The 21,953-nt window shown below is 37.7% G+C and overlaps 1 protein-coding gene across 4 annotated transcripts in view; it reads left to right on the top strand.

Annotated features, from left to right (window-relative positions):
- LOC120528066 (gastrula zinc finger protein XlCGF26.1-like) overlaps positions 1-20,921 on the top strand; it is a 34,048-nt gene extending 13,127 nt beyond the window's left edge. The window contains exons 2-6 of one of the 4 annotated variants that reach the window (XR_005633458.1): positions 3,986-4,536; positions 8,899-10,647; positions 17,448-17,491; positions 18,784-18,874; positions 19,169-20,921. Coding sequence is in view for 1 of the 4 variants with exons in the window: in XM_039752057.1 (XP_039607991.1) it covers positions 4,014-4,536; positions 8,899-10,238 (1,863 nt within the window). In the remaining 3 variants the exon portion in view is untranslated. Of the gene's footprint in view, positions 1-3,985; positions 4,537-8,898; positions 11,076-17,447; positions 17,492-18,783; positions 19,007-19,087 lie in introns of those variants that run through there. The other 3 variants (XR_005633457.1, XR_005633456.1, XM_039752057.1) reach the window with 3 other exon arrangements.
- The last annotated feature ends 1,032 nt before the right edge of the window (positions 20,922-21,953 follow it).

Raw genomic sequence — 21,953 nt, 5'->3', positions numbered from 1 at the left:
AAATTAGATTAAGACTTTTGTTAATTGATAACATGAAGGGGACCTAATTGCTGTAACGTCTGGCTAATGCCTAAAACAGCCGGTTATCAGAAAGGCCCTGGTAATTAAATTAAGAGACAGGCCTTGATCGATCATGTTTGGTGCATTCCGATGGGGGGAGGTACGTAATTGAAAAACGAGTCTTTTAGCTTAAGTTTTTTGAACCGGTGAAGTTTACAAAGAGGCGTTCAGGCATTTGGAGTGGCCATGTATTTTCGTGCTTTTGATTCTAATGCAGCTTATACCGTTTTAGAAATTTGTATATTTATTTTCTTACTATTAGTTTACAACTTAGAGCGGTTGTGTGAATATTTTATAGCGTTTTTATGTAGTCATGCATATGCGTTCGTTTTTAGTTAGTCTGGTTTGAGGGGGTGAACATCATTTCAGTTATGGGGTGAATGAAAGATAAAGACGCGTGTCGTGAATTCAAAACTTGGAGGCGGAGTGAAAATCGTTTTATTTAAGGGTGTGCCGTGAGCTTAGTTTGGTTTGAGTTGGCTATGAAGGAAAGACTCTTGTCGTGAACTTATAACTTGGAGGTGGAGTGAAAATCGATTTTAGAAAATTTTATTTTCTTGTATGGGAGTAGGGTTTTTAGTGGCGCGCGTTTTCTTTGTCCTGCCTACGTTGTGGTTGTCAGCTTGTTGAAGTAAGAAGGAAAGTGAATATAAACCATTGATTACTTCTTTTATTTGATAATTTACTACCACTTGCCCGTCTGGGAAGGGATATTACAGTATATTTATTTTCTTACAACTTAGAGCGGTTGTGTGAATATTTTATGTAGTCATGCATATGCGTTCGTTTTCAGTTAGTTTGGTTTGAGTTGGCTGTGGGGTGAACATCATTTCAGTTATGGGGTGAAGGAAAGATAAAGACGCGTGTCGTGAACTTAAAACTTGGAGGTGGAGTGAAAATCGTTTTTAGAAAATTTTATTTTCTTGTATGGGTGTAGGATTTTTAGTGGTGCGCGTTTTTCTTTGTCCTGCCTACGTTGTGGTTGTCAGCTTGTTGAAGTAAGAAGGAAAGTGAATATAAACCATTGATTAGTTCTTTTATTTGATAATTTACTAACACTTGCCCGTCTGGGAAGGGATATTACAGTATATTTATTTTCTTGCAATTAGTTTATAACTTAGAGCGGTTGTGTGAATATTTTATAGCGTTTTTATGTAGCCGTACATATGCGTGGCTTTGCACGCGGGATAAGTGTATATTTAATTTTATAATATTAGTTTTGAATCTAATGCTTATAAAATGTGTCCGTTTTATATCTTAGCGGGCCTGTGAATATTTTCAGAAAGTTTACACATAGCTATGACGGCAAGACATGTTTGTATTTAATTAATTAATATTTAATTTTGAATCTAATGTTTATAAAATGAGGTCGTGAGTTTATATCTTAGCGGTCTGTGAATATTTTCAGAAAGTTACACATAAGCATAGCTATGACTGCAAGATAAGTGTATATTTAATTTCACAGTATTAATTTTGAACCTAATGTTTATAAAATAAACCCACGTGTCCTAAGATTATAAATACATTTTCATACTTTTATAGTTTCATATTTACATAAATTATATTTTCATATGTTCATATTTTCATATTTCATATTTACATAAATTATATTTGGGGCGGGCTTAATGTCATCCATCATATTTGGGGCGGGGCTTAAAGTCATCAATCAAATTCACACCTCTTTTGACACTAACTATCTATATGTACTACTACGCACAATATTCTGTGTTGAATGTTAAAAACAAAGGCAGGCCACTCTTAAACATAAAGGTGCCAAACTGGATCTTCCCAGCGATGCCATAGGGAAACCAATTTTGGTTCCCAAAAGAATCATCCAAAGAAACCATATTTATTTAAATCATAAAAGGCTCCACAAATAGCCATGAAATAATGGCAACAGATTTGTGAAATGCCAATGGGCTCACGATTTCAAAGGGACTTTTGCTGCATATACTGAGACTAATAATAATAATATGGTCAAGTATTTTTTTGATTTCCTAGTATCGTGCTATACATTAAATATTTCTGTTTTGTGCACATGTTAAGAACCTTTGCAAAGCCAATAGGACCAATTTTTATATGGACCGAACTGATCTCGAAATGAAATGGTTGTCTGTTAAGCAGTGGTTATTCGAGCAACCAAACAACTAAGTAAAGGACCATTAAAGAATCATTTATAAGACTGCATTGTCTATCTATCTATTTTCAGACAGAAGAAGTATGGGAGGAAAAGATATTTAAAAACATTTTTCTGGCACCTAACCATTTTCACAATATCCGGTGTTTTAATCTGTTGAGGTGAAACTAGGAAAAAAATTGAATTAAGTTCAAATAAAATCACATTAGCAGGTTTCATTTTTCTTCATTTTGCAGACTGTAGGCAGTTTTGTCAAGCTATGTTGTTTATCATAACATTTCAACATCAGGCTTTTGAATTACAGTACTTTATTAGATTAGGTAAACTTTATTAATCCCATGGGGAAATTCAAATGTATACAGCAGCAGAAACATTAAAAAACAAGAATACAGACTTACAGGATGGATAATACAGCCAGCCAATCAATCAATCAATAAACAAATAAATCCTTTAAAAAGTTTTAAACAATAGCAGAGACAAACGAGCTAAGCAGCATCAGAGGCCTTCTAATGTATACAAGTGCAAACAAAGCCAGCAGCTTGTCATAACTGACTTCATGCTACATGAGTTCCTTGTAATTTTCAGTGTACAGTGCTGGATCACTTGCTGTGCCCATATATTGGGCTTAGTCACAATTAAATGTAACATCTCTTATAAACTTACTGACATTCTGTAAAGGGTCATCTGTACCTGATAAATCTACCATGCACCCTAGACATTGGTGAAGTTTCTCAGCATTCTTATTACACTACACATTTCAGAAGTCACTGGCATCTTAAGTTACCGTTTGAGCAAAATCGAACTGGAATCTGTCATTCTATCACTATTATAACATGACAAATTGCTTTCTTCTGCTTGTGCTTTATTCAGCTCTACTGTTCACAAATGGCCAACCAACAGCAGCCCTCTTTCACTACATGGGGATGATGATGATGATGTGGATGTGTGTATGACTAGTGACAGATGAGTTATCTCAGGGGTAACGTTAAAGAGGACTCTAGTGGCAGGATTATTTTTTAGAAAAGCAATGAAATTACAATTTTTTGTACATCTTAATTTTGCAGCCCTTGGCTACAGTCCTTGTTTGCCTATGCAGAAGTCTGGCTGTCGTTATTTATTATGAGGCAGTGGGTTCACCTCTCTGCAGGGCTATTGGCTCCTTCCCTTTGTTGGTGCGAGAAGCTTGGCAATAAATGAAGGCTCTTAGGCAGGGGTGTTGAACTCCAGTCCTGGAGGGCCACAGTGTCGGCAGGTTTTCATTCTAACCCTTGTCTTAGTTTTAATTAACTTGACTCTGGCCCCTTTGTTTCTTTTTCCTTAATTAGCAGCCAAACAATAATGAGACACAATGAGACACACACTATGCATTTACTTGTGCTCTTCATGTGCTTGCTTGGAGTGTCCTTTACTTTTCACTGCGTAGATTAGTTCACCATACCGACTTCCCCACAAGTTGTCCATTCTACGTACAGTCGGGTTCATTTAGACTACAATCAACTGACATGCCAGACAGGTGTTCTCCATGCAACTCCTGATATGATTTCTAAAACTAATTGACTGCACCAGTGATTATATAGGAGTGTCATATTATAGGGTCCTTTTCTGTTAATTAGTGTCAAAAAAACAAAATCCACTGTGACTCAATAATATATAAAAATATGTTATGAAAACTTCCAAGGGGTGAATACTTTTTAGGCATTGTCTAGTAAAAAATCATGTATATCCCATTTTTTTTTTTTTTTTCCCTTTGAAAACTGAACATTATCCTTTTATTCCTTTTTTATATAGACATGAACTGAAGAACTGACTGGTTGATATGGAAGACCAGACTTGTAATTCTGCACGGAGGTCTTCTGGCATTCAGGAGAATGATGAGGAGATTATGCTGTATACTGACAGAGGGGAGGCAAGAGTAGATCTTGCCTCTTCTATGCTGCAAAGCCATGAGGGGAGACCTGTCTGGGTTAAAGAGGAACACTGTGAAAGGCACTGTGTACTTGTTGAAGATGAGAATTGTCACCCTGGCTCTTTCCAGTTTAAAGCTGGCATTTCCACCTCCACATCGGCACCAAAAGTTGAGTTGTGTGATTTGAGTTCTGTCTGTATTAAAGAAGAAGTTTCTGAACATGGGTATGACTTTGTTTTAAAACAAGGCTTGGATCCTTTGACTGTTTTAGGTCAAGTCACTTTACTGAGGTCCTCTGTAAACAGGCAGAATTTCTCCTGTCCTCAGCAACCTGAGTTACTGCAGCATGAGAAAGGAATTATAGTGGAGACCATTATCGGTAGGCCTCAGGAGGAAGAGGCAGCACCCCATACTACCAATCCATCTGGAAAAAGTAAGTGATGCAGACACTTTCTTTTTTTTCTTTCTTCAATTACTAGACCGTAATGCAGTTTTTCCTCCATACATAAAATGTGTTACTAGTTTGCTAATCACATTTATAAATAGACCTTTGTGTGACTTTAGCTTTAGTTGTGTAAGTGTGCCTTTATACGTACCACTACGTATCAGCCCTAACCTTAACATTTTGCATAAGACATCAAGCATGACTTTGGTTAATTTTTGTTTTGGTCACAGCTATCTATCTTGCTTTATGGTTGCGATAAAGAAACTGTAGATGCCAGTGAAGCACTTATTTTAAATGCATCACCTGCATTAGGTGTGTTTTTGTGCTGTTTAATCTTGTCAAACTGTATGGATATGTGCCCCTTGTCCTCTGTAAAAAGTTAAAACCCCTGAGTTTAAACTCCGTTTAACATAAGAAGTTTGACAAAACGAGAGAAGACCATTCAGTTCATTAAGCTTGCTTCTTGTTTGGCTAATAGCTAAGATGTTTCAATATGTCGTTCATATACTTTCTTTAGTTGCAAAAAACACCTACTTTAATTGCCCAATCTGTCGACAGGAAACAACTTGACTCCCAGTGGACTGATTTTGTTGAAATCTGGCAAACTTATTTTTTTTAAGGAAATTTTACTTGGAAACTTAAGGTTTTGTTGAGATATCTTCAAAAAAAAAAACATGCTGTGCAAAGTTTTGAAATTTAAACAATTTTTCAAAGTGAGATTTTGATCGTAAAAATAGAGAAACATTCCATGCACCTTCAATTACATACTGTATTAGTTTGCTGTTTCAACAGTCCCTTGAGAAAGATCACTTCAACTTGTACATTTTCCTCTTCAAATTATCCAACAGCCACTCCTGACATCAAAACTGATCCCCCCCAGTACAAGCTAGCCAAACGCTAGGAGAGGCACTGTAAAAGTCACTTATGTTAAAATGTATGAGGGAAGGAGCTCTGTAAGCAGGAGATCTGTAAGTATAATTGTCCTCAGCATTTATATCCAACACAACCTCACAGCAGCATTATCTACACATTATAATTACCTAATATTTCTCTGACACTTTCATTTAGCAGCAAAACTCTAGAACTGCCCTCCATCGTGGGCAATATTTTACCTTGAAAATTCATCACATTTATTGTATGTGTTTCAAAAATATTGTGTTTAAGAAATTTTGAACCAAAGTTGAAAAAACAGATGTTATGGTAAAGAGTAGTGGAAGCTAGGTTAAGAAGGGAGGTGATGATTAGTGAGCAACAGTATGGTTTCATGCCAAGAAAGAGCACCACAGATGCAATGTTTGCTCTGATGGTGTTGATGGAGAAGTATAGAGAAGGCCAGAAGGAGTTGCATTGTGTCTTTGGGGACCTGGAGAAAGCATATGACAGGGGTGCCTTGAGATGAGTTGTGGTATTGTATGAGGAACTTGGGTGTGGCAGAGAAGTATCTAAGAGTGGTACAGGATATGTATGAAGGAAGTGTGACAGTTGGGAAGTATATGTTAGGAGTGATGGATGCATTCATTATGTGATATCATCTGCTGTTAAATTCTGCTCCGTACTTCTAAAATTTTTATTATGCTGTATTAAGGATTTGTTCTGTTCTGTGTATTTAATTGTATTGTATTGACCCCCTTCTTTTGACGCCCACTGCACGCCCAACCTACCTGGAAAGGGGTCTCTCTTTGAACTGCCTTTCTCAAGGTTTCTTCCATTTTTCCCTACAAGGTTTTTTGGGAGTTTTTCCTTGTCATCTCAGAGAGTCAAGGCTGGGGGGCTGTCAAGAGGCAGGGCCTGTTAAAGCCCATTGCGGCACTACCTGTGTGATTTTGGGCTATACAAAAATAAACTGTATTGTATTCAGCATGGAGGTGGGATTACATCAGGGATCAGCTCTGAGCCCTTTCTTACTTGCAATGGTGATGAACAGGTTGATGGATGAGATTAGGCAGGAGTCCCCATGGACTATGATGTTTGCTGATGACATTGTGATCTGTAGCGATGGTAGGCAGCACGTTGAGTAGACCCTGGAGAGGTTGGATATATGCTCTAGAGAGGAGAGGAATGAAGGTCAGTAGGAACAAGACAGAATACATGTGTGTAAATGAGGGGGGGTCAGTGGAATAGTGAGGGTGCAGGGAGTAGAGTTGGCAAAGATTGGCGAATTTAAATACTTGGGATCAACAGTACAGAGTAATGGGGAGTGTGGAAGAGAGGTGAAAAAGAGAGTGCAGGTAGGGTGGAATGGGTGCAGAAGAGTGTCAGGAGTGACTTGTCACAGACCGGTATCAGCATTAGTGAAAGGAAGGTCTACAGGATGGCAGGGAGATCAGCTATGTTTTATGGATTGTAGATGGTGGCACTGGCCAGAAAGCAGTAGACAGAGCTGGAGGTAGCAGAGTTAAAAATGCTAAGATTTGCATTGGGTGTGACGAAAATGGACAGGATTAGAAACAAATATATTAGAGGGTTACCTCAGGTTGGGAGACCAAGTCAGAGAGGACAGATTATGTTGGTTTGAACATGTGCAGAGGAGAGATCCTCAGTATATTGGGAGAAGGATGTTAAGGATAAAGCTGCCAGGGAAGAGGAAAAGAGGAAGGCCTAAGAGAAGTTTATGGATGTGGTGAGAAAGGACATGCAGGTGATGGGTATAACGGAACAAGATGCAGAGGACAGGAATATTTGGAAAAAGATGATCCGCTGTGGCAACCCCTAACAGTAACAGTAACAGTAAGAAGAAGAAGAGGTTACACAAAAATTCATGCAACCTGGGTATGTTAAGGTGTCATTCAGCCCAAGTAGCAGAAAAAAAAAAAAGACTGACTTCCATTCCCAGGTTGTTTCTTCTCTTATAGATGACGTGAAATGAAAATGAAGAGTATGGTAAGGGAGCGAACACTTAGGCATTTTTTAACAAATGGATATGGGCAGTTTATCTCATTTATTCCTAGCAGATCCTCTCAAGCTCTATTTGATTTGATGTGCTTGTGAACTGCCATCTTCAGGTTTCTCTCCTTGGGTGTTTTCAGTGGGGTTTACATCTGGGATTTATATAGGCCACTGAGAAACAGTAAGAGACTTGTTTTAAAGCCATTCCAGAAGTGTCTTGGCTGTTTGCCTCTAGTCATTGCTGGGTGAACCATCACCCCAGTCTGAGGTGGTGTGAACACTGAAACAGGTTTTCTCCAAGGACCTCCCTGTATTCAGCTGCCTTCATCCTTCGCTTAGTATAATCATACTGTACGGATGCTTCTCAGTGACAGGGAGACTAGACAGAACTATCAACAGGCTTTATTGTTGGCATGTTATTAGGCATGTGATGAGCAGTACTTCGACTTGACCAGACATATTGCATGGAATTCTGCACAAATAGATTCATTTTTGTTTCAACAAACCAGAAAATCTTTTTTTTCCCTTGTGCACCTTTACATGTCATCAATTTCTTCTTAATCAAGAGTGTCTTCTGTCTAGCCCATTTGTGATAAACACCTGATTGATGGAGTACTGCAGAGATGATTGTCCTCCTGACAGGTTCTCTCATCTCTGTTATATTGGCCATTAGGTCACCCTCTGTGACCAAGATCCTTCTTGCCTGGTTACTTAGTTTAGCTAGACGACCAAGTCTATGAAGTGGACTGGTGGTTTTAAGCTTCTTCCATTTCACAATTATTGAGGCCACGGATCTCCTAGGTGCTCCTAGCTTTAGTTATGTTTTTTCCTCTTGCTCTGATCTCTGCCTCAACACAATTTGATAATGGAGATCTACAGAGAGTTCTTTGGACTTCATGGCTTGTTTTTTGTCCTGAGATGCAGGGTGAATTGTGGGCATTCTATACATAAGGTTCACACATGACTTCCTAAACAACGTTCCATCAATTCAATTTGCCTCTTGTGGCCTCCCAAGTTCTCAACACATATCCAATATAATGAAAACAAACAGGATGCACCTGAGCACAATTTGGTGTGCCACAGCAAATGGTCTGAATACTGATATAAAAGGGAGATTTCAGTTTTTTATTTTAATACGCTTGCAAACATTCCTCAAAACAAGTTTACACTTTGTAATTGTAATTATGGGTTATTTAGTGCAGGTCGATGGACAAAAATTGTAAATGTGTCCATTTAATATTATATAACACAAAGTGTGCAGAAAGTGAAAAGGTCTAACTATTTTCTGAATCCAAGGTATGTTGGGAACATGTTTGTTTTTCCAGTTTACAAATTTGCATTATAAACATTAAGGTCATACAAGATACACAAGTGTTTGTTTTTAAAATGACAGCTCTGTTTTTATTTTTTTTTTCTACTTTGCTTTAGTAAATTTTTAACATCACTTTCTGTCTCAATTCCTAGTGAAAACATCCAGTGGAGCTGCTGTTAAGAATATCCAGAGGAACTGCATCTCAAAAACCACCTGTCAAAATTCAGAAAACCTGAAAGTATTTAATGAAAAAAGACCAGGAAAGCTCTACAAAGATGCTCATTCTAGTAACTTGGGAGATGGCAAGTCCGTGGTGGAGAAAAATGTAACTGGGCAGACATCATCTACGAAGGGTCCTCGGAAAGTCCAAGCCAAAAAGAGGCCTTTCAGTTGTACTGGTTGTGAGAAAACATTTACAAGGAAGTTTCATCTGAACTGTCATATAAGAATTCACACGGGAGAGAAACCATTCTGCTGCACTGAATGTGGAAAGATGTTTATTAAGAAAGATTATCTGCAGAGGCACCTAAGAGTTCACACTGGAGAGAAGCCATATTGCTGCGATAGATGTGGGAAGTATTTTTCAATGAGAAATAATCTTCAGCGACATTATAGAATTCACACTGGAGAGAAACCTTATGGCTGCACAGAGTGTGGAAAGCGTTTCACAAAGAAAAATAATCTTCAGCGTCATCAGATAGTTCACACAGGAGAGCAGCCTTATGGCTGCAATGTGTGTGAAAAGAGATTTACAAAGAGGATTCAGCTTAAAGTCCACTTGAAGGTTCATATGGGTAAAAGGATGTTTGAGTGTAATGAATGTGGTAAAAAATTCACAAAGAAACATGGACTTCAGCTGCACACCAGAATTCACACTGGAGAAAAGCCTTACTGCTGTTCTGACTGTGGAATTAGATTCATACAGAAAAATACTCTTCAGCAGCACCAGAGGATCCACACAGGAGAGAAGCCATATTTTTGCATTATATGCGGTAAAAGGTTTTCTCGGGAAATCCATCTTAAACAGCACCAGAGGATTCACACAGGTGAAAAGCCATTTTGCTGTACTGACTGTGGCAAAAAGTTTACACAGGAAGGAACACTGAAACACCACCAGAGGATTCATACAGGTGAAAAACCGTATTGTTGTACTGAATGTGGGAAAAGGTTCACAGGAAAAAATAATCTTGTTTACCACCGGCGGATTCATTCTGGAGAGAAGCCATTCTCCTGTAGTGAATGTGGAAAGAGATTCGCAGCAAGGAAAACTCTTCAGCAGCACTTGAAAATTCATACGGGGGAGAAGCAGCATTGCTGCAACGATTGTGGAAAACGTTTTACCCAGAAAATTGCCCTTCAACAACACCAAAGGATTCATACTGGAGAGAAACCATATTGGTGCAGTGAATGTGGGAAACTCTTCACTAGGAGTAACAATCTGAAACGGCACATGATGATCATGCACACTACAGAGAACCCAACACAATTTTGAGAAAAGTATAGGCAAAAGATCCAGATGTGCACATTTGAATTCTCTAAACACTTTTTGTACACTTTTTTTTTTTTTCTTGCATTTCTGAGAAGGTTATATGAATTATACCATTGGTCTGAAGATTTGAAACCATACATAACAAACTGAAAAGATAAAACTGAAGCTGGGTTTCCTGTTACCCTTCAAGGATTCACTGGATGAAAATTTTGGATCTGATAATTACAGCTTTATAAAAGTTAAATTGAAAGTGTGGCAGTGTTTGTTTTATATTTTACACTGATGGCAAGTATTGGGATTTTATTTTTTGTTGTTTTAGGTTATGAATTTTATATCCATTCCATTACTTGTGTAACATAATGCAGTGCTTCTAAAGTTCCTCAGATACCGCAATGAAGAATTGTTCTGTCCTGTGAGTATGAAAATATTTTTATCTGTTTTAGAAGAGAAATGACAACTGCTAACTTTGCTATGGATTTTAGAGGTTCTGATTCAAAAATGCACACTCCTTTCAATTTTTGCATTGTAAATTATTCTACCAATATTTACCAATATTACTGATGAAGGGGTGCTTAATGTAAAAATGTGAGATTTGTGAGCATTATCATATGATAAATGCCATGGTACACTACAAAACTAGGTCTGCAGCTTTCATATTTAAATTTTCTGTATGGTGCATATTGAAATATATATTAGTTTGAATGTTCAAAACTGAATAAAATTTCAAGCATCTTCAATCAATATGTTTCACCACAAGCAGTACACCAGTGGTTGTCAACAGGGGCTGCTTTTCATGAGAGAACTACTTAACGGATTTACAGTGGTGCTTGAAATTTTGTGAACCCTTTAGAATTTTCTGTATTTCTGCATAAATGACCTTAAACATCATCAGATTTTCACTCCAGTCCTAAAAGTAGATAAAGAGAAACCAGTTTAATAAATTAGACAAAATATTATACTTGGTCATTTATTTATTAAGGAAAGTGATTGAATAGTACATATTTGAGTGGCAAAAGTATGTGAACCTTTGCTTTCAGTATCTGGTGTGACCCCCCTTTACAGCAATAACTGTAACTAAACACTTCCGGTAACTTTTGATCATTCCTGCACACCGGCTTGGAGGAATTTGAGCCCATTCCTCCATACAGAACAGCTTCAGCTCTGGGATGTTGGTGGGTTTCCTCACATTAACTGCTTGCTTCAGGTCCTTCCACAACATTTCGATTGGATTAAGGTCAGGACTTTGACTTGGCCATTCCAAAACATTAACTTTATTCTTCTTTAACCATTCTTTGGTAGAACAAATTGTGTGCTTAGGGTCGTTGTCTTGCTGCATAACCCACCTTCTCTTGAGGTTCAGTTCATGGACAGATGTCCTGACATTTTCCTTTAGAATTCTCTATTTCAGAATTCATTGTTCCATCAATGAAGGCAAGCCGTCCTGGTCCAGATGCAGCAAAACAAGCCCAAACCATGATACTACCACCACTATGTTTCACAGATGGGATAAGGTTCTTATACTGGAATGCAATGTTTTCCTTTCTCCAAACATGACGCTTTTTATTTAAACCAAAAAGTTCTATTTTGGTCTCATCCATCCACAAAATAGCCTTCTGGTTTGTCCACGTGATCTTTAGCAAACTGCAGATGAGTAGCAATGTGTTTTGTTTTTTTTTTTTTTTTTTTTTTTTTGGGAGAGCAGTAACTTTCTCCTTGCAACCCTGCCATGAACACCATTGATGTTCAGTGTTCTCCTGATGGTGGATTCATGAACATGAACATTAGCCAATGTGAGAGAGGCCTTCAGTTGCTTAGAAGTTACCCTGGGGTCCTTTGTGACCTTTGTTGGTCGATCACTCCTGGGGAGGGTATCAGTGGTCTTGAATTTCCTCCATTTGTACACAATCTGGCTGACTGTGGATTGGTGGAGTCCAAACTCTTTAGATATGGTTTTGTAACCTTTTCCAGCCTGATGAGCATCAACAACTCTTTATCTGAGGTCCTCAGAAATCTCCTTTGTTCTTGCCATGATACACTTCCACAAACATATGTTGTGAAGAACAGACTTTGATAGATCCTGTTCTTTAACACAGGGTGCCCACTCACACCTGATTGTCATCTCATTGATTGAAAACACCGGACTCGAATTTCACCTTCAAACTTACTGCTAATCCTAGAGGGTCACATACTTTTGCCACTCACAAAATGTAATTTTCGATCATTTTCCTCAATAAATAAATGACCAAGTATAATATTTTTGTCTCATTTGTTTAACTGGTTTCTCTTTATCTACTTTTAGGACTTGAGTGAAAATCTGATGATGTTTTAGGTCATATTTATGCAGAAATATAGAAAATTCTAAAGGGTTCACAAACTTTCAGGCACCACTGTAGATTGGGTTTTTCTTTCTATAATTTGCTTGAACATTCCAGTTGATTTGGCAACTTCTGTCATCGTGCTAAGTATCATGGTTCAGTTTGCGGCACCAATTTATTTGTGTGAATCTGAGAGAGAGGCTGCGGACTGAGAGGAGGGGGAGGCCGAACTTTGTAAAGTTTGTCCTGTTTCACTACTATGCGGGCGGAGCTGCAAGGGACCGCTGGTTGAAAATAATTATAAAATGGCAAAATGGGCAAATCTCTAAAATGCAACATGGAATAGGGATGTTAAACTTTTTAAAGCAATCCGCTTCATCAATATCATAAGTTACGGCATGCAATGACTGACAGTTTTCTTAAAGACTTCCTTCAACTTTTTTTTTTTTCCCCAAACTGTATATAGATAGTATCCAGATCTACATTTACAAGTTCATATTTATACCCAACATTAAAATGCATCTCCAGTGTCCATTCACATTAATCTGCATATTACAACTCATTACAGATGCTAACATGTAGATAAAATAGAAAATGAAGAGCAGGTGACATACTACACTGGTATAAAGAACTTTAGTGCTTTATCATGATGCCAAAGATGTGACAGTCTCATGAAGGAGTTGGTCACTTGACAGTATATCTTCCACTGTGCTCACTTTTTAAACCTGCACATGTAACAGGGCTGGCTGCTCTTCTGTGGCTTACCTGACTGCTGCCACCACCCAACACAATTCTTTTGCCTTTTCTGCTGACTTGTTGAATATGGAGAGAAACCACATTTGAATTTTGACTCGTGTTAAATGTGGTTAATCCCTGATGGAAATGTTCCATTGGATAATGAAATAGCTTCTATAATTAAACTATGATAAACATCTGCAGTATATGGAAGGAAAATAAGCCACAATATTGTAATAATCAAAAGGAAATCCTTATTAGCATTAATGCTTTAACATTGAAATCCTGAATGCTCAATTAACACAATGCACACACTATATAGCTTGAAAGTCAGCCCCCCTTTTTGTATTTTTCAATCTCAAACTGCTTAGTTCATACTTTTTAAAACAAACTAGTTGGGTTGTGTGTGGTGATTTTTTGGTCACCCTTGGCAAACATTATCAGCTTTATTGCTTAAGAGAACAATAATTGTGTTATCAGTAACAGCATATCTTTAACCTCCAAGATGTGTCTCCACACTTTCACATACCACTAACCTGTAGAAATATTTTGTGGGTATGATATACTTTAATAGGTACCTGTAAAGATACAGATTTGGCTAAAACTGACAAGAAAACAAAGCAGTATGAACCTATTTAACATGCATGAAACCCAGTTCATTATTTACTGCAAGATATCAAAGTTCATTTTGATAGTGATAAGATTTAAAGCTAACAGACAAAAATACAATACTTTAAAGAGTGTCATACATCCACATAAATACAATACGAATTAAGCATATATGCTTCCACAAGTGATTAATTCTGCATTTTTAAAATTACTTTTGATTAGTTTTATTTTCCGAAGTATGTTAATTTTATGATTGTCCATCCATTATCCAACCCACTATATCCTAACACAGGGTCACGAGATCCAGTCCCAGCCAACACAGGGCACGAGGCAGGAAACAAACCCCGGGCAGGGCGCCAGCCCACCACAGGACACACAACAAGCACACACTAACCTGCATGTCTTTGGACTGTGGGAGGAAAATGGAGTACCCGGAGGAAACCCACACAGACACGGGAAGAACATGCAAACTCTACGCAGGGAGGACCCAGGAAGCGAACCCTGGTCTCCTAAGTGCACAACCGTGCCTCCTTATTTTATGATTAATTTAAAAGTGATACTTAAGCCTAGTAAGTAGTAAGCAGCTTTTGTTATCAAAAATGTGTGCAGTGGCAAACTCTTTACTTTGGCATGAATGCTTTATATTTAACCAAAAAAAGTATACTTTTTATGTTATGATTAAGAAATTCGGGCACTATTTTTAAAAAAAAAAAAAAATAATAATAACTTACTGAAGAAAGGGGTCGTTGGCTCCCTTGGAATGAGTTCTTTTGTGATTGTGACGTGTTACATAACCCGACACTATATAGATATGATATAAAAAGGCAATACCCCTCCCTTAGTGATACGGCAGTAAGAAATCACATAGGACAAATAACTTAGCTTTGTTTAATGATGGCTTACGCTGCATAACCGCCTGATGTGTAGAGTTTGCCATTTTCACCGTTGCAGTGGAAGGATTTTCAAGTTCTGATGACGTTTTCTCTCATCTGTCCATTCTAAGGTGTGCCGGGCGATGTTCCAAGGCTTTATACTCTTTCTTCACGTGCAGGCCCCCACTTAGATGAATCATGCCATTCCAAACAAGGCAAAAGGGGATACAGTTTCATGCTGACTTTGACAGACAAAAATAGTATACAACTGTTCTCAATTTGACTGCCCATTTCCCAGTTGTCTCTATCTGTCTTGTCTTACAGTATATTATAATGCTTGCCTAGCAGTTCAATATGGTGAACCCCTATGCTAAATCTGGCTCTGTGTCGGCTGTGCATGCGAGTAAAAAAAAAAAAAAAAAAGGCAGATTTTTGTATTATGCTTTTAAAAAACAGGTAATTTTAATAAAATAGCAGCAAATATGCTTTTGTTAATAAATGCAAATTTAAAAGCAATCACCTTTTGAATAGACTGCAGCAAAAGTACAGGAGGGGTAAATACTTATGCCCTGCAATGGGGAGTGAAAGTTCAAGCTTATAAATGTTCTATATCGAGTTGGTATATTCTGTGACTGTGTAGCTTTTTTCAGGAAATGCTTTCTTGTGTTTAAATCGTGTTGTGTGGTTTCCCGATGGTTGGATTTGTCCATGTTGTGACAGAATCGGAAAATCACAGAAGATTTTTCCTTGTTGTCACTGACTCAATTTATATATCAAGCTCATATAGAGCTGAGTTGCATTATTGTTGTGCTCCCTATTTGATGAAGTTAACACCAGCTTGCATCATGAGTGGCTGTTTGGTGTTTGTCCTGATAAGTAAATTTGTTTGTAAATGTGTTGAATGCTGAATACTTAAAAACAAACACAACCTTGGGCGAGTTTAAATGTGTTAAAAGCAGTTAAACTAACTTTGAGTATGTTGCGCAGTACATGAATTGGTAGGTCTCTGTAAATGAAATGCAATTTTAAGAGAAGTTTGTTAGCCTGAAAATATGTGGTGTTATTTGAAAGGATGAAACAGTTGCAAAGTGTGCATTAATATATTCAAGGCAGGGATGTGGTGTGTTCCCTTACCCAGCTGGGAGGCCACTCTTACAGAAGAACAGTGGAGGCTGCCATTTGTGAAAAGCTATTTTTCTCCAATAGTTTTGGAGGTTATATGTTCAAAGAGAAGGTATAAAAATGGGACAACAGCAGTGGGACCTTAGAGCCCACCTACAGACGGACGGAAGACATCACTCCTGCCTATGCGTAGGACAAAATGCTTTTCCACACTCTGTCTTGAAGTTCGGAAAACTTCAGGAAACCCCAACTGCATCATACTTTGGTCAAGTATAGCTCTTCTTCGTTTATTATATTCTTGTATTATGCCGATGTTAAACAGAACCTAGTGTAATCTTCCTTTAGTGTTGTTGATTCTTTTTATGTTTTAGATCACCACCGTTCCACTAGAGAATGATAATTAATACTTTAATTTGTATATATCTTTGTGTATATTGTTGGTTTAGTAAAAGCAATGTAAACCCCCTGTTGGATACAGTCATGTAGTGTAATATCCTCAGTTAATGGGTTATAGAGGTCTTCAAATTGCCAGAGCCAAATCAAACATGTTTTATGTTGTGATAACTTTCTGTCACGCACAGCAGCCTGTTGCTTAATGGGCAGAAGTACAATGCATATGATACCTCATTATTGCAGAAGAGCCAAATCAACTCGACTCGAGGAAGAACAGAGAAGACGGGTGTTCAGGACCACACAAACACTGAAGAACCTCATGGAATTTTGGGAAAAGCTCACATGTCTATTTGATGTCTCATCTTTGTTGTACTACAAAAAAGTGAAGAAAGAAAACCAATGCTCTGCATTGATTAGCTGCCAAAATGTGTTGACCTTTCTGTAGCTGCAGTTATCTGAAACTCTTCTCGGTCTTGAGGGATTTGTGCCGTTCATTATCCTGTGTGATATATAGTTGTGTAATAGGCTGCAGTCATTAAGGGTGCAATATGCTGTCTGTCTTTAAGTTGTGTGGTATAATGTCAGCCTTAAATGGTCTGCTGTCAATCCAGTTGAATAAATAAAAAAGTCAATTTGAAATGTTATCTGCTGTGCTCACGATATTTTAAAATAAGCTCCACCCCCCCAAATAGCTGGGGGCCCAGCTGACCTGATCCCGCCCTTCATTATCTCTTTAATATTTAATGGCTAACACTTTAGGCAATCTCTAAATTGTATCTACTGGTCACATACTGTTGTGTAACAAGACCTTAATAAAGGCAACATTTACAAAGCATCAATACATGGTTATTCATGTCTGAGCAGTGTGGCCTACTAAAATAACTTTGTTTGTGGTTAGTTTGTGTTTTTTTTTTTTTTTTAAATTAATGATTAGTAAGTGCAGATGAAGCTGTCATATTACCAGTGCATCTGAAGGTCTTGCACACCACTCAGTGATAAATAAACACTTTATTGGTGCTTTGTAAGTATTCTGAAGACCAAAAGAAATCTTTATGGTCATGTAGCAATACAGTCACAGTTGCCATTTTATTTCTTGTTTTAGTCTTTGTTATTTAAATATAAGTTTTTGTATTTTTTTTTATATAATTTTTGTTTTGCATTTGTAGTGTTATCCATTTTCTTCATATAAATCTCCACATATTCAGGAAATGTAAGTATTTTAGTCATTGGATTTTTACAATTCTTTCCTTCTTTCCATTGTATATTTGAAACTTGAAAAGCCTAAGCCACATTTTGTGTCTGTGCAGGCTGCAAAGTCCATCTTTTGAGTGTGGGGTCAAGCTGCCTAGGGTGGGGCCTGTTTCAGAGACCCAGACCTACTGAAATACTAGTTTGGCGTTTGTTAATTTTGTATCCTGCTACCCCTTTTTTTGCCATTTCGTCATAGCAGTATGTGCCTAATCTAAAGTGTAACCAGATATTATATAGTTCACACCTAAGCGAATGAACAAGTTTATGTAATGAAAATAAAATTGAGAAGCACAAAAATTATGCATTGATTCTCATTCTTCTTGGCTCACAAAGATGGGCTACAAGAAGTCTGCACAAAAGTAATACTATGTGGAATCCATCTTCACATTCGCCTGAAAGTGTTTTTTCTGCACCTATTGTGTTAGCGCTTTGAGTAATTGGGATTGAGATAAACAAAGATTGATTGAGTATGAGGGGTTGGCCTGTATAGCTCCATAAGTATGAAACAAAAAAAAGGAAGTGGAATCTGCCCATTTTTATTTTTCAGTGGTTAAAATAATGAAACAATTATTTCTGAAACGGGAACTCTTCAACTTGTTTTGCGTATTTAATGTCAGTGGCATGATCTGACAAATGTATGACGGATTAACATACTAATCTCCTTAATGATTTTACCACCAAATGCAATACTAAATGCTTAGACAAGGTACCAGACAGCGTAATTTAACCAAGCTTACAGGCCAAGCCATTAGTCCAGTACATTCAGTAAATGTAACCTACAATGCTACATACAAGACAAAATGAGCTAATGAACTAACATTACTCTGTCATTCTACAGAGTCATGTGCAGCAGGCCTGGCATATGTTAGTTGTGATGCCAGTCTGACTAACAACAACGTGTCCTCAATGGCCAAAAATGTAGGAGGAGCATTTACAAACTGGAAAGAGCAGAAAAAGAATGTGAATGTCTGTAAAGACACATGTGCAGTTGACAGATGATCTCTCTCTCTCCCTCTCTCTCTCTCTCTCTACCCCGCCCCCAATGTCCCGTATCTAATATGGGAACATCCATCCATTAAAATATACTACTGATAACACAATGGTTTTTGTTTCATTAGATGAAACTGACACGCTTTGCTTTGGATACCTTCAGATCTTAAATGGATGACAGGGTGAAAAGTGAATATGGTTACCTGCTATATTGAGCTTGTTTTTGTGTCAAAACTTTTTTTTATGTTCTTAAATCTTTAGGGGAATATGGGTACTGCATAAACTATCTTGCAACTGGACACCTGTCATTTCCCTGGCAATACCGTGAAGTACACAGTGCAGACCTTTGCAGGTATGTTTCCAAAATTGTTCCAACAACATTCAGAACCATTCACTTTCTACATACTTTAGTGTGTTGTAGATTTAATTTTAAATGGAGTAAATTTGCCATTTTTGCCCATCTGTCTGCTCTTAATAGCTCATGATGACAAAGTGAAAACATGCTTTGAGAAAGGTTTGCAGATTTATTAAAAAACACAAACTGAAATCTCTCTTTTTATACTAGTATTCAGACCCTTTGCTGTGGCACTATAAATTGTGTTCATACTCCTCCTTTCTGATTTTGTTCTCCTTGTGATGTGCCTAGAATTTGTCTGGAGTCCACCTGTGGCAAGTTGATTTTTTTTTTTTTGGACAATGTTTTTAAAAAGACATTCATGTACATGTGTGTGTATATAAGGTCCTTAATTCTCTCTTCATGTCTGGACAACAAACAAGGTATGATGGCCAAGGAACTCTCTGTTGACCTCCGTGGTCATATTATGGTGAGGCATAGATAATGGCAATGGGATGAAAGCATTTCTATAGCTTTGCTCCTCAGCTTTAGCACTACATTGTATTCAAAGTGGCCTCAATAATGATGAAATGGAAGAAGTTTATCCACCTGGACTCTTCCAAGACGTGGCCAATCCAACCAAACTGAGTAACCAGGCAAGAAGAGCCTTGGTCAGGGAGGTGACCAAGAATGCAATGGTCACTCAAACAGAGCTTCTGAAGTCCTCTACTGAGATGGGAGAAACCTATTGGAAGGATGGAGACCATCCACCTTAACTCTGACAGCATGTGGAAAAAGACTCTGATCTGATGATGCAAAACTTAACTCTTTTGGCAAGATTCCAAGCTTGATGTGTATTAAATTCTCTTAATCCTATATCTATCTTATGTAAGTGTGCATTATTTTTTGTTGTATACTATTTTCAATTTTTTGTATCTATTTATTTGACATCTTGTAAAGCACTTGGAGCTACATCCTTTGTATGAAAATGTGCTGTAGAAATGTTGTTCAGACCAAGTTTTTGAGGGTTAGTTTAAGTATATCTGAAATAATACTGTAGTAGCTGCGGATCAAGATTAGACGAAGTAGTGCGGTACGAAGAGAAGATCTTCAGTCTCGGTGACTAGTGGAACAACAGTAGTAAGTTTTTAACTAATATGCAGCTAGTCTTGTTGTTTATGGTCCTCTTTGGCTTGCTTATGTCAATCAATGACTTGCTGTGTTGCAACTTGCACTTGATTTAAAGGGACAGGGCATAGAGAAAATGTATGTCCTTGTGTAAAAGTAATAAAAAATATTTGCAATTTGTAAGCTACATTAGATTAAAGTAAGTGCTGCTGTCATCACTATACACTAAATGATGCTCATGTTGCGCATCAGATAAGGCCATGAAATCTATGGAAAGTATATCGAGACTAATGAAGATGAACAGTAAACTTCAGTAGAATCATAAGTTAACTATAATTGTCTTTCTGTAACTCTGTAGGGTGTGCGCCTAGGTAGTTGCAGGAACAAAGTAATACAGGTGTTGTACCAAAAGCATCACCAGCCCACATCCATCCTCCCCATTCACGTCAGCAAAGTCAAAAGGATTTTTTTTGTTTTATATTCAGGTAAATATGTAAGGGCTATTGATTAATTTTGTCATACTACTTGTAATAGTATAGCCAACAGTGATTAGAAGATCTCATTTATTTATATTTTTCCTGTTACTGCATTAAGTGTTAGGCAGTATTATTCGACTGCAGCTGTAACAGATTTATTAGGATGTTGATATCACACCTGCCAAAATAATACATCTTAACTTCAGACTGGTAGGTCAGTGTCAATTCAGATTTTATCTGCTGTCAATGACTGATTTGTAGATTATGCCGTAGAAATTTCACTCCTACCTAAAAATAGCTGTGTTGCAGTTACCATCATGAAATTTCTGCCATCTTGACCTCTCGTAATAGCACTGCCATTTTTCTGCTTCCACAGTACTTTACACTCTTCCACATGATAATACATCAGTAGGTGTTTGTATGTTATAGCGCCACCCTTCAGTCTCTGAGGGAGACCACCTCCTGGCTGTTTTTGTTTTTATATGTAATGTTTATAGAGTATATGTTATAAAGTATATGTGTATGACACTCTGGAGACTTGTTGGGTTTTTAATTGGCATAACTCATTTTCTCAATTAGGTACATAATAGTGAAGAGTTCATACATTGTATTTATGCACTCAGCTTTTCCAAATAACTGAATTAATCCAACAGTCCCTGAAACACTTTATTATATAACATTATGAGAAGTCTTATCTCTGAAAAACACGCACGGAGATAACTGCACAACGCTGTGAAGGAATTCAGCATGGAGGAAACGAGCAGCATCTTTTTATCCGCACTGTCTGAACCAGTGGCTGAACAATATTCTTAATTGGAGAGCCCAACTCTGCATCTTTTTTTACTGAAGATTAATAATGGCTAAATGTACAGTTGAGGTCAGAAGTTTAAATACACTTGGGGTGAATTCTTATAAACTTCTGACTTCAATTGTATGTTGAACCGTATTTTGCTATTTCTTGTATTCAAACACAAAATTATTTCTATGAATTTCTTGTCTTTTTCTGTAGCACTGAGTTAAATATGACTCGATATCATGCTATATTTCAGTCCAAATATAAAATATGGTTTGAATATTTTTAATGGCATATTTGTGCTTTTTCAAGTACTTAACACTCTGATGCGCCTGGAATTAATTTTATAAGTTAATATGCAGCGCTGCTGCCTCACAGTTAGGAGACCTGGGTTTTCTTCCCGAGTCCTCCCTGTGTGGAGTCTGCATGTTCTCCCTGTGTCTGTGTGGGTTTCCTCCCACAGTCCAAAGACATGCAGGTTAGGTGCATTGACAATTCTAAATTGTTCCGTGTGTTTGCGCGTGCTGTGCGGTGAGCAGGCTCCCTGCCCAGGGTTTGTTTTTTGCCTTGCACCCTGTGTTGGCTGGGATTGGCTCCAGCAGACCCCTGTGACCCTGTAGTTAGGATATAGGGGGTTGGATAATGGATGGATGGAAGCTAATATGCAGCTTGCTCCCCTTTAAACTTTGTACTTCTTCAA

The sequence above is a fragment of the Polypterus senegalus genome, chromosome 4 (genome assembly GCF_016835505.1).
Source record: "Polypterus senegalus isolate Bchr_013 chromosome 4, ASM1683550v1, whole genome shotgun sequence".
Taxonomy (NCBI): Eukaryota; Metazoa; Chordata; class Cladistia; order Polypteriformes; family Polypteridae; genus Polypterus; species Polypterus senegalus.
The sequence above is the reverse complement of the archived record's forward strand: the minus strand, read 5'-3'. Positions and strand labels throughout refer to the sequence as shown.